Consider the following 12457-nt stretch of genomic DNA (forward strand, 5'->3'; position numbering starts at 1 on the left):
CACATATAGCATTTATAACATACCAAAATAATAGTAATAATATACTTACAAGTATACAAAATATGTTAGTTCTTTAAGGGCAAAATTGTAAAACTTAAACACTAAAGAAGATATAAATAAATGGAGAGATATATTATCTTCATAGGCAGAATAATTTGATATAAGTTGTCAGTTCTCTTCAATTTGATATACAGATTTAATGCCATCCTAATCAAAATTCCAGTAAGACTTTTGTGAAACTTAAGCTGGTTTTAAAATGAATAAGTATACTCCTAAAGAAGTGGAATAGGTGAACAACTTCTCTACCTGCATTCAAGCTGTATTATAAAACTGTAGTAATTAAGTGATTAGGTATCAGCCTAGGGACTGACAAAGAAAACAATGGAACAGAGAACAGAGACTAGAAATGTGCATGGTTTGACTATGGTTTGAATGTGCTAGAGCTTGGTTCCGGGTGTGACAGTGTTGAGAGATGGTGGAGCCTTTAAGAAGTGGGCCCTAGTAGAAGATAATTAGTTCACTGGGGGCATCAACTTTAGGAGGGCTTAATATAGTCTTCCCAGGACCCTCATTAGTTCCCAAGAGTGCTTATAAAGAGAGGAAGCATGGCTCCTGAACCTCTATGCTTCTTGTCTCACTATGTGATCTTTACCTCTCATATATGTTCTCACCATGATACCATCCCACAATGATGTGACACAGCCAAGGTGAGAGGGGGGCTCCCCAGAGGCCAAACAGATGGGTGGTTGGATCTTGGACTTTCAGCCTCCAGAACTAGGAACTAAATAAACCTCTTCATAAAGTACCCAGCTGCTGATACTTTGTTATAGCAACAGAAAATGGGTAAGTACACTATCTATGAACTTGTATCTGCACTGCAGATCTGTGAAGAAATGAGGGATTATTCCATAAGTGATTCTGGAACAGATATTTATAAAAAAAACCAAAATGAACCTTTAATTTATAATATACCCTAAAATCAATCCCACCCTTGATTAACGTCTTAAATGGGAAAAGCAAAATTATAAAGCTTTTAGAAAAAAAAAAAACTATCTTTATGACATCAAGTTAAGTATTTCTCAAACCTAAATCAAAGTTCTAACCCTACACAGAAATATTTTAGGGTATTAAAAAAGTTCTAACCCTAAAGAGAAATATTAATTAATTTTACCACATTTAAATTAAAATTTTCTTTTCTGTATAGTAATTAAGCACAAATTGAGAGACCATATTTATAACACATATTATAATAAAGAATTGGCATGGAGAAATATGCAAACATCCTGCTAGCAAAATTAAAAACAATTGAACAAAAAATGTGCACAAGTCATATAGGACTTCACGCAGGAACAAAAATATGAAGAGCTAAAAGTGTTACAGAAGATGTTCAGCTGTGATTGTTTATGAATTGGGAAATGCATAATGACATCACAATGAGATATAATTTTATATTCACTAGATTGGAAAAGATATAAAAGTCTGACAATACAAGTTCAGGGAAATACATGAAGTAATGACAACTCTGATATTCTGCTGGTGAGAGTATAAACTGCTACACTTACATAAAAAGTCTACATGGTATTGCCTAATAAAATTGAAGACACACATACCTGTAACTCAATGCTAGTTACTTACTTGTAGTTTCTGTAGTAGGCAGAGTTATCAAATGATCTCCAAGCTTCCTGCCCCCCACCCTTCCACAGTTGTATACCTTCCATGTAGTCCTTCGGTGTTAGATGGGACCTATGAATGTGATGAATAGTCACTTCCTTGATTAACTTACTCTTACATAAGAAGCCATTTTGTAGAAGTCAGAAATGTTCTGCTATTAGCACTGAAGAAGCACACTGTGAAATCATGAAAAGCTCCATGTGGCAGGCAACAGTGGGCAACCTCTCTGAGCTGAAGTCTCAGTCTTACAGTTATAAGGAACTGTCAGCAATCAGTGGGGGGTGGAAGAGGACCCAGAGCCTCAGATGAGACTGCAGCACTGAGGCCCTAAGCAGAGAGCCAGGCTCTGCTGTGTTAAAATTTCTGACTTATAGAACTTTGAGATAAACAAGTGTTGACTTATGTGACATTTGTGGTAATTTGTTATACAGCAATGGAAAGCTACTATATTCTTTTACATGGAGACAGGTGTAAGAAGGTCTAAAGTAACACTTTTCTAGGACTTTTCTTGTTTTTCTTTTCCTTTTTTTTTTTTTGAGACAAGGTCTTGCTATGCAGTTCAGGCAGATCTGAAACTTGAGATCCTCCTAAGAGCTGGGATTACAGATATGTACCACTACACATAGCTCTAGAACTTTTCTTTCTAAAAGAAATAAAAGTTCACTTAGTGGAACATGAATAAATTAATTATAGTAAATTCATACTATGAAATATGACACAATAGTAAAAATAAATGAACTATAGGTACATTACATTGTCAAGTGTAACACTGAAGGAAAAACAGGCAAGTTGTAGAATGCATATCTACATAGTATGAGTTTATATTTTATTCCTTCAAATATTTTATTTTTTTGTGGTACTGGGGTTTGAACTCAAGGTCTCACACTTGCTAGGCAGGTACTCTACCACTTGAGCCACTCTACCAGTCTCAAATATTTTATTTTTATAGAGGAAAGAGAGACCCAAGGAATCAGGAAGGGCACATAGGAGATGTCAAAATTTTGCTTCTTTAAAGTTGATGACAAGAAAAGGAAAAAAAAAAAACCACAAAAATTAAAGCTGATGACAGGTGTGAGTATTCATTTTATAATTATTATTTATATACTATGCTATCTGTACATATTCTTTTGAATCCATAAAATACTTTAAATGAGAGAAATAATTTGCAAGTTTCACTATCACTCATTTAAACCTAAATCTTTCTGAACTTTGTGTATGCATGGATGTACTACATGGTCAGACAAATATTAGAATATACAGGGCAATGGAAACCTAAGAACTAAACTTGTGGCCAAAAGCCTCCATTTCAAAATTTCCCAAAGTGACTCTCTCTTAGACACTACAATTACCTCCTAACTGGTATCCCTATGTTTCACTCTTGTTCCTGATCTGCACCCAAGTATCTGGCTAAACACAATGTCACAGCCCTCTACTGACTTTCTATCACATTTCCATGGCTCCACAAGCTCTTGCCCCTACCTATTTTGGGATCTGATTTTATTCCCCTCTTCCCATGTGCCCTAGCCACAGAACATATCCTAACATTTTTTGGTGCTAATATCTATAATGCTAATGTGTACCTTTAATAAAATTCAGGCATTGGGCCAGGTATGATGGTGCACTTCTGTAATCCCAGCCACATGGGATTCCATAGGTAGTAGGGATTGCATGATCTGAGGCAAGCTCAAGCAAAAAGCTCAAGACTCTACCTGAAAAACAAAAAAGCAAAAAAGACTAGGTGTGTGTCTCAAGTATACAGTGCTTGCCTACCAAGTGCAAGGTACAGAGTTCAAATTCAGTAATACCAAGAAATAAATAAAATAAAATAAAATTCAGGCATTGTTTTATTGACATCAGGTCATGAGTAGCAGCCTATTTTCCATTTGTTCTGGGGAACTTGGGGATATTTATTGTCATTTTGCTTTCTTATGATGTCGCTCAATTTTTTTTCATCATCGTCATTATCCACTACATCTGAAGTTCTCTTTTTTTTTTATTGTTTTATTATTCATATGTGCATACAAGGCTTGGGTCATTTCTTCCCCCTGCCCCCACCCCCTCCCTGAAGTTCTCTTAATTGTTGTTCTAAGATACATCTTTAGCTGGATGTGGTGCTACACATCTGTAATCCCAGCACTTGGGAGGCTGAGGCAGGAGGATTGAGAGTTCAAGGTTAGCCTGAGTTACAGAATGAGACCCTGTTTCAAAATATAAAATAAATACTGAATGTTTACTTTTTTCCATCTTTCCTGCTATCATTTTTTTTTTTTTTTGGCAGCACTGGCATTTGAATTCAGGGCCTCATGCTTGCCAGGCAGGTGCTCTTACATCTTGAGTCACTCTACCAGCCCTTTTTTTGTGATGGATTTTTTTCAAGATAGGGTCTTATGAACTATTTGCCTAGGACTGGCTTCAAACTGTAATCCTCCCTGATCTCTGCCTTCTGAGTAGCTAGGATTACTGGCGTGAGCCATCAAAACCCAGCTCTTGCTACATTAGTCCAAAACACTATCATCTCTTACCTGGATCAATTCAACAGCCCCACGGTCTCCTTTAATCCTTACTGCCCTCTGCAGTACATTCTCCACACTATAGCCACCGATGACCTTATTAGAACATGAATTAGGTCATGCTACTCCCCTCCTCAAAGCTTTCTATGTCTTTCCATCACAACATGACCCTGCCTGCCACTCCAAGTTTATCTTTCTCCTGCACACCAGAGTCACAGTGGCCTTCTGACCACTGCGCAATAGTCATGCTTGTTACTGTAATTCTCAGGATCTGTGCTTGAGCATCACTCTACCTGGACACTACTTCTACTTTGTATCTTTGTGAGTCAGCTCCTCCTCATCAATCAAGGATCAGAAGTCCCCTCTTAGGAGAAGCCTTCTCTGACCACTCTAGCTAAAGCAGGGCTCCTAGTCACACTGTAGCATCTTACCCAGTTTTATTTTTTCTCACAACACATCGCTTTTTAAAAAAAAAATCTCATTTATTTCATCTATAATAAACAGATGAAGTGCTGAAAACTATCTCCTCCCCACCATGTAGGAAACATGTCTGTCCTGCTTGCTGTTACTTCTCAGTGTACTGTGGATGAAAAGAATTACATGTTGAATGAATGACCCCCTGCGGACTTGGTTCAGATTTGTCTTTGAACAAGTGTTCAAGTTTAATAGCCTGAGTATTTTAGATATTTATTCAGTTATAGTATGCTTCTCGAAGCGAAGCATATGAACAACAACAAAAAAACCCATTTTATTAACTTCTGAATTCATATTTCCTCTTCTTGGTTTTTTATTTTATTTTTGGCAGAAGTAGGGTTTGAACTCAGGGTGTCATGCTTGCTAGGCGGCTCTCTATCACTTGAGCCACTTGGCCAACCTTCTTTCTTATTTTTAAAATATAATGAGGATAGCTAAGCACTGTGTGAACAGAACACAAAGAATGGAAAAAAACAAAACAATGTTTTACTCCCAAAACTAGAGAAGTTGTTTCCCAATCATAACCTAGATCTGTTCATGCCATTTTACCTTCAACATATAGAAAATACTCACTTTATAGGTAGAACTTTTAGGGATTTAAGATTTCTGAAAGTTATTTTTTCTTATAAATACTCTGGTTTTCTACTGATTTAAAGAATGAGAGACTAGCCGGGCACTGGTGGCTTACACCTGTAATCCTAGCTACTCAGGAGGCAGAGATCAGGAGGATCGCGGTTCGAAGCCAGCCTGAGAAAATATTTTGTGAGATCCTATCTTGAAAAAAACCCAACACAAAAAAAGGGTTGGTGGAATGGCTCAAGAGATTATAGAGTGCCTGCCTAGTCAGCAGGAGGCTCTAAGTTCAAACCCCAAAGTAGCTCCCCCCTCCAAAAAAAAAGTAATTAGCTACTGATAATAGATTTTCTACAAACACATGGTTTTGTAGGCCATTCATTCATTCAACATACATATGCGTTAACCACACTGTAGGCAGTGTGCTAAAGAGGTAGCATGATATTACTGCTCAGTTTCTGCCTAGGTTAGCTGGAAAGACAAAGTGCCACATGCAGAGTAACAGAGGCACAAACAAGGCTGCTTAGTTGGAGGATCAGGGAAAGGGTCCCAGTGGAAAGGGGACACCTGGGAGGAGTCTTGAGAAAAATGGATAAGAGAAAGGAGAGGAGCTCCAGACAAAGAAAAGAAAAATCTCAAGTATAAAGGCATATTGACTAGAGAAAATGGCAAACATCAGAATCACAAGAGCAAACATGAGGGACAGCCAAAGAGATCAGGCTGTAAATGTGGGCAAGAGTGGCCCATGTGCTACACCAAGGGATTCTGATCTAGCCTTTATGGACCTGAGGTTTCTCTAGGACAAAACATTTGTTTTCAACTTGACAAAAATCTAAAAAAGAAAAAAGAATTTTGACAGAAGGATACTCTGGATCATCTGAACCAACAACTTTTACTTGCATGCTATCTCAGATTTCAGTTCACATGTTTGTGTTTAGGAGAACACTGCTCAATAAATTGTACCATTTGTCATTCATGCAGGATAAGAAATGGGGACTAATGCACGTAAATGATGTCAAGTGATGGTCATGACACACTGAACAAAGATAGATTTTGCAGTGTTTTAAATAAAGAAGGGGGAGCCGGGCGCTGGTGACTCACACCTATACTCCTAGTTACTCAGGAGGCAGATATCAGGAGGATCACAGTTCGAAGCCAACCCCAGACAAAAAGTTTGTGAGACCCTATCTCGAAAAAACCCATCACAAAAAAGTGCTGGTGGAGTGGCTCAAGGTGAAGGCCCTGAGTTCAAGAGAGTGAGAGAGAGAGAGAGAGAGAGAGAGAGAGAGGAAAAAGAAAGGAAGGAAGAGGCATTGAGTAATCTCTCAGTACTGGGATAACAAGAATAGGCCTTTCTGTAAAGAAGGTACACCAGAGGACAGGATAGATTCACTTTTAGAATTCTTTAGGTCTCATTGGCCACAATAAATACATATTTATTTGAATTTATTGGTTTTTATAATTTTGCTTCATTTAACTTATTTGGTGTTATAGCCGCATAAAAGATACAATATAAGGAGTCTATACCTAGTTTTATAATTGGATATATCTAACATACTGAAAATATTTTAATAATGGAGGATCTTGTGTATTGATCCTAGTTTGAGAGATTCTGCCATGGGAGCCACTGAAAGACTGTAATTTGCCAAGTGACAGCTTTATGCTTTAGAAAAATCACTTGTGTTGCTTGGGTCATGGCTTAAGTGGTAGAGCACCTCCCTAACAAGTGTGAGGCTCTGAGTTCAAACCCCAGTATAGCCAAAATAAAATAAAATAGAAAAATCCCTCTGGAAAAAGCGTGGATTGGTTGGAATTAAAAATACTCAAAGTAATAGGCAGATAGAATAGTTAGGTGGCTACTTAACAATGCGGGGGCGGGGGGGGGGAATGGAGAGGCCTTAAATTAATTACTCAGATGAAATGAAGATGGGCTAGACAAGAGAATTGAAAGGACTTGAATGTTGATAAGGGAGAGTGTAGAATTCGTCTCCCTTGGGTGAGTTGGTGGTAAGATAAAGACCACAGGAAGACACAAGGGGCAAAGAGAAAAAAAGGGAATCCGAGTTCATTTCAGCAATGATTTGAATTTCATTTCGGTCAAAGAAAATCCAGTTATTTTTTTTTTTCTGAGTTCCAGTTTTCTCAGTGACAGCTGCATTCACAAATTAACAATTGTAGCAGCTTCCTAAAAATATACAAAGCACTCCACTGTATGCTGTAAACAAGTCACCGAAAATCAGCAAAAGCCAGGCTCTAAAGGAAATGTAGCAAGGTTAAAAACAGATACGGCTATTTTTTACTAAATGTTAAAATTGTGCCTCAGTGCACTCACCCAGTACTGTACTTTCTGAGCGATCAGCCAAATGCGATCACTCATTTTCCTGAGCACCTATGAGCCAGTGCCAAGTCCACGTGGGAGACAACAGAGCAATGGGACACTTCTGGCATTCAGTCTACCGAAAAATCAGTGTGCTGCCAACTCTGAACACTAAGGCAGGGTTAATTAACAAAGCATATTATCTTTTACTTAGAAAAATAACCTGGATAATCTTAGGCACTCCAATAAGAATGTAAGCATTTCATATTTTATTCCCTATAAGGAGAAAAATGGAAGCAAGAAAGGAAAACACAGCAATTTTTGCAAAAGAAAAAAAAAAAAAAAAAAAAAAAGGCCGGTGACGCCGCAGGCCACACAGAGGCAGGCCTCTGGGAAAAAGTCATTCCATCCTAGTTTGGTGGGAAATCCAGTATCTTCTACCACTAATCATAACACAAAAGCACAGTGTTTCTACATCCAAAATGTTTAACCCTCAACCTCATCCACAACGTCCAAAGTGCGGCTGAAGGGAAAGTCGCGGGGCGTACCTTTGGAGGGTCGCACTCGACACAACGCCCCTTCAGGGCAGCTGGCGAGGGCCTCCCAGAGCGGAAATCAGGGGTTGACAGAAGTCGGGGTACCGGGGCGGTAAGGAACGGATCCCCGAGTGCACCTCGCACATCAGAAGCCGGACCATGAGGCTGCAGCACAGCGGCCCAGAGCCCACGCGCACAGCCGGAAGCCGCACCCGCCCCGTAGCGCCTCAGCTCAGCTTTACTAGTCGAAGAGGCGTGTCGGGGGGCGTGGCCCCGGCGGGCTGCCTACGAGCCGCGGTCGCACCTTGCGTCCCCCTTCCCCGCCCCCCGCCCGCTGCCTGATGGGATTTGTAGTTCTGGGAGGAAGCCAGAGGGCACGGGGAACTACATTTCCCGGTGAGGGCCGCGTCGCACAGTGGCGTCGCACTGTCCGCCGCGGGAGAGCGTCTGAGGCGCAGGCTGGACGCGTTTGATGTTTCATTTTTTTCTCTACGCTCTGGCGGTGCTACTCTGCTTTCCCTCCCCTCGCCTCTGGGTGCCCAGCGCCCGGCGTGGTGTCAGCTTTTCCGTGAGGTTCGGGGTGGCGGCTGCAGCCCCGCGCGGAAGTGAGGGGCGTGATCCTCTCCGGTCCAGCGGTCCGCGTCTCCATGGGTCCGACCCGAAAGCCCAACGTGTGCATCCGGCTGAGTCTCCGGGCGCTGGGCTTCTTCGCACGCGATGCGGGCGTGGGGCAGAGGATGAACCTGGGCATCCTGCGGGCGCTGGTGTGCCAGGTGACCGCCCGCGGGCCCGGGCCCCCTGCTAGGGTGCAGTGTCACGCGCTTGGATCCCTTTTGAGAGACTCACTGAGATGGGGAGGGGAATAAGTGCCGGGCACCCGGGGGAATTGGTAAATTGGTGTTAACTAAGCCGCCAGATGGTTTTAGTTTAAAGCTTTTTATGCTTTCCTGCAAACAGTCATTTAAGGTTGAGCACCCAATTAAGCCAAAACGTAAGGGCAGAACGAGGAACAATTAATGTTTTTAAGTAACACATGTGGAATTACTTCGAAAACGGTAAATTTATGTAACAAAATAAATGCACAATAGAGGTTTGAATTCTTAAACCAAAATTCCTTGTGTCTTTCAGGAAAGTACTAAATTTAAGAATGTTTGGACAACTCATTCCAAGTCACCTATAGCCTATGAGAGAGGAAGAATATATTTTGACAATTATCGGTGCTGTATTAGCAGGTAATCTTTTAGTGATAATTTTTGCAGTAATTCACTTGGCTGTAATTTTTATTAGAACCATATGCCAACTTAGTGCTTTGTGAAATAGGAAAAATGGAAAACAGCTCAAAACTAAAAATAGGTGGTAAAAAGCATGTAATTACAAAATCTGGTTAAATCAAAAGCTGTAGGTTTCATCTTTGTAAATAACAATTTAAAGCAAAACTACTTTATAATGTAGGCAAAATGATACATTGCTGAGAGTACTATTTACTGTTTTATAATTAAAGATACCAAGGTCTGGTGGAGTGGCTCAAGTGGCAGAAGGCACAGTCAAGAATGTTGGTCACTAGTAAATAATTAAATGCTGCTTCGGAGAAATCTGTATTTTGTTTTGGAAGTAGTTTTGAGGAGGCGGTACTGGGGTTTTGAACTGAGGGCTTTGAGCTTGCTAGGCATGCTCTCTACCACTCCCAGTCCCCCTCCCTCTTTTTTTTTTTTTTTTTTAATAGGAACTCTTCACAAATTTGCATCTCCTCCTTGCTATGCCAATCTCTGTATTGTTCCAGTTTTAGTATATGTGCTGTGAAGCGAGCGCTTTTCCCCCACCTTTTTTTAGGAGAAAAAAATTCAAACAAAAACAGTATTTCTAGATCCAAAATATTTAACAACCTCATCCACAACCACGCAATGTGAGGCTGACGGGAAAGCCCCAGTGAGCACTCTCCCCTCATCTATTACCTAGATTTATCAAGAGTTGCCAGTGGTGGGGGGGGGAGGGGTTGGAAATAGTAGACACACTTGCTTCATCTCAAGCCCCCTCTTTCATTGTCAAGTATTTTAAAGCATATTTTAAGCATAAATACTTACATTTACATCTCTAAGAATTATGGGTATTTTCTTTTTAAGAGCTTTATTAAGATAGTCGCATACCATACTTTCACGGATAGTCACAACCATCACGACAGTTACTGTTATATTTTTATTGTTGCAGTTCAGAACCCAAAAGGATGATCTTGAATGCTGTAATTCTAAATTGAAATTCCAAAATTCCTAAAATCCAAAATGACAATCCTAAAAGATTAAAGTGAATTTTGAAGTCCTGGAAGCCAAAATCCCGAAAACTAATTCCCATTGTCGGGGAGAAAAGGCTATATAAAAAGGCTAGAGCCAGGCGCTGGTGACTCATGCCTATTATCCTAGCTACTCAAAAGGCAGAGATCAGGAGGATTGTGGTTTGAAGCCAGCCTGGGCAAATAGTTTGCGAGATCCTATCTAGAAAAACCCTTCACAAAAATAGGGCTGGTGGAGTGGCTCAAGGTGAAGGCCCTGAGTTCAAGCCCCAGTACCACAAAAAAGAAAAAAAAAAAAAGGCTAGAATCAAATTCTGGAGAAATAATGTGCATTTGATTTTATGTTTCATGGGTAGTACAGGTTCTCAGAAACAGAGTGTTCCTAATTCCTTCTCCTTATCTGGAGTTGTTCAAATGGTAGAATGCCTACCTACCAAGCATGAGGCCCTGAGTTCAAACCTCAGTACTGCCAAAAAAATAAATGAAAGAGAAAAAGAAAGAAAAAACCCCCACCTAATTCCTCCAGTAATGTTTTTATAACATTACTATCATTCATTTTACTTAATCTTATGCTAAAATCATTTGAATACCTTGTTGCTGTTTTTATTTTGAACAAATTTTTTACATCAATAAAAATTAAGAAAAACAAGAGATTTTGTTTTACCTTCATTTATTACTTCTCTAACACTTTTAAATTCTTTATGTAGACCTGAGTTTCTAACTTCATTTTCTGTCTCTCTGAAAAAAAAAATTTTTTTGGCAGTACTAGGTTTGAAGTTAGGACCTTTGTGTATGCTAGGCAAGATCTCTGTCAATTGAGCCATGCCTCTAGCCTCCTTTTTCTTTCTTGTTTTTTTTGTTTTGTTTTTTTGTGGTTGGGTCTCACTATATTGCCTAGGCTGGGCTCAAACTTGCAATCCTCTGGCTTCAGCCTCCCAAGTAACTGGGGATTACAGACATGAACCACCATGCCTGGTTTGAAAAACTTTACATTTCTTACCAGGCAGATCTATTGGCAGTATATCCTTGAAACTCTTGTTTGTCTGAGAAAATAATATTTTTCTCCTTCACTTTTGAGGGATAATTTCTCTGGATACGGTAATTCTAGGCTACTGGGTCTTTTTTTGTTTAACCCTTTATATACTTCATTCCACTTTTTCTTGTTTGCGTGTTCTCTAAGGAGAAGTTCTATGTAATTCTTACCTGTATTTCTGTATTTAAGATACTTTTTTTGCCCTCTGGAAACCTTCAAGATTATCTCTTTAAAAAAAAAATTCTGTCTTTTCTGTTGTTTGAATATGATATACCTAAGTGTAGGGCGTTTTTGGGTTTTTTTTGGTATCTGTTCTGTTTGGTGTTCTCTGAGCTTCATTGATTTTTGATTTGCATCTGTCCTTAATTTTGGAAAATTCTCAGCCATTATTTCAAATATTTCTTCTGTTTCTTTTTCCTGTGGCATTCCATTACATGTATATTACATCTTTTCTCTCATCCAAGTACTAACTAGGCCTGACCCTGCTTAACTTCCAAGACCAGATGAGATTAGTGCGTTTACTGTCATATGGCTGTAGACATATTACACCTTTTCTTGTCCCAGAGTTCTTGAATATTCTATTTTGCTTTTTCTTTTTCCTCTTTCTAGTTTGGGGAGATTCTGTTGACCTATCTTTAGGCTCACTGATTGATTTGTCAGCTGCACTCAGTCTACTGATGAAACCATCAAAAGCATTCTTGGCGGGGAGCATTGAACTCAGGGCCTCACACTTGCTAGGCAAGCTCTCTTACTGCTTGAGCCACTCTACCAGTCCTTTTTTGTGATGGGTTTGTTCAAGACAGGATCTTGTGAACTAATTGCCTGGAGCTGACTTTGGACCGAGGTCCTCCTGATCTCTGCCTCCTGAGTAGCCAAGATTACAGGCATGAGCCACCAGTGCCCTGCTACCAAAGGCATTCTTCATTTCTGTTACAATGTTTTTTATATCTAGCATTTCCTTTTGGGTTTTTCCTTAGTATTTTTATTGTTCTGTTAAATCTGCCCATGTCTTCTCTCTTGTTCACTTTTTCCATTAGAGCCCTTACCATATTAATCATA

The 12457-nt window shown here is 39.7% G+C and overlaps 2 protein-coding genes across 4 annotated transcripts in view; one reads left to right on the forward strand and one right to left on the reverse strand.

Annotated features, from left to right (window-relative positions):
* The window catches only part of Mettl8 (methyltransferase 8, tRNA N3-cytidine), an 84858-nt gene extending 76751 nt beyond the window's left edge, over positions 1-8107 (reverse strand). The window contains 2 exon segments of the mRNA XM_074071086.1: positions 3252-3380; positions 8094-8107. The gene's annotated coding sequence lies outside the window, so the exon portion shown is untranslated.
* Positions 8108-8485: 378 nt separating this feature from the next.
* Dcaf17 (DDB1 and CUL4 associated factor 17) overlaps positions 8486-12457 on the forward strand; it is a 71629-nt gene continuing 67657 nt past the window's right edge. For 2 of the 3 annotated variants that reach the window (XR_012447251.1, XM_074071083.1), the window contains exons 1-2: positions 8486-8854; positions 9210-9313. Coding sequence is in view for 2 of the 3 variants with exons in the window: in XM_074071083.1 (XP_073927184.1) it covers positions 8729-8854; positions 9210-9313 (230 nt within the window). In the remaining variant the exon portion in view is untranslated. The remainder of the gene's footprint in view (positions 8855-9209; positions 9314-12457) is intronic. The other variant, XM_020183079.2, reaches the window with a different exon arrangement.

This window comes from Castor canadensis, chromosome 4 (assembly GCF_047511655.1).
Source record: "Castor canadensis chromosome 4, mCasCan1.hap1v2, whole genome shotgun sequence".
Lineage (NCBI taxonomy): Eukaryota > Metazoa > Chordata > Mammalia > Rodentia > Castoridae > Castor > Castor canadensis.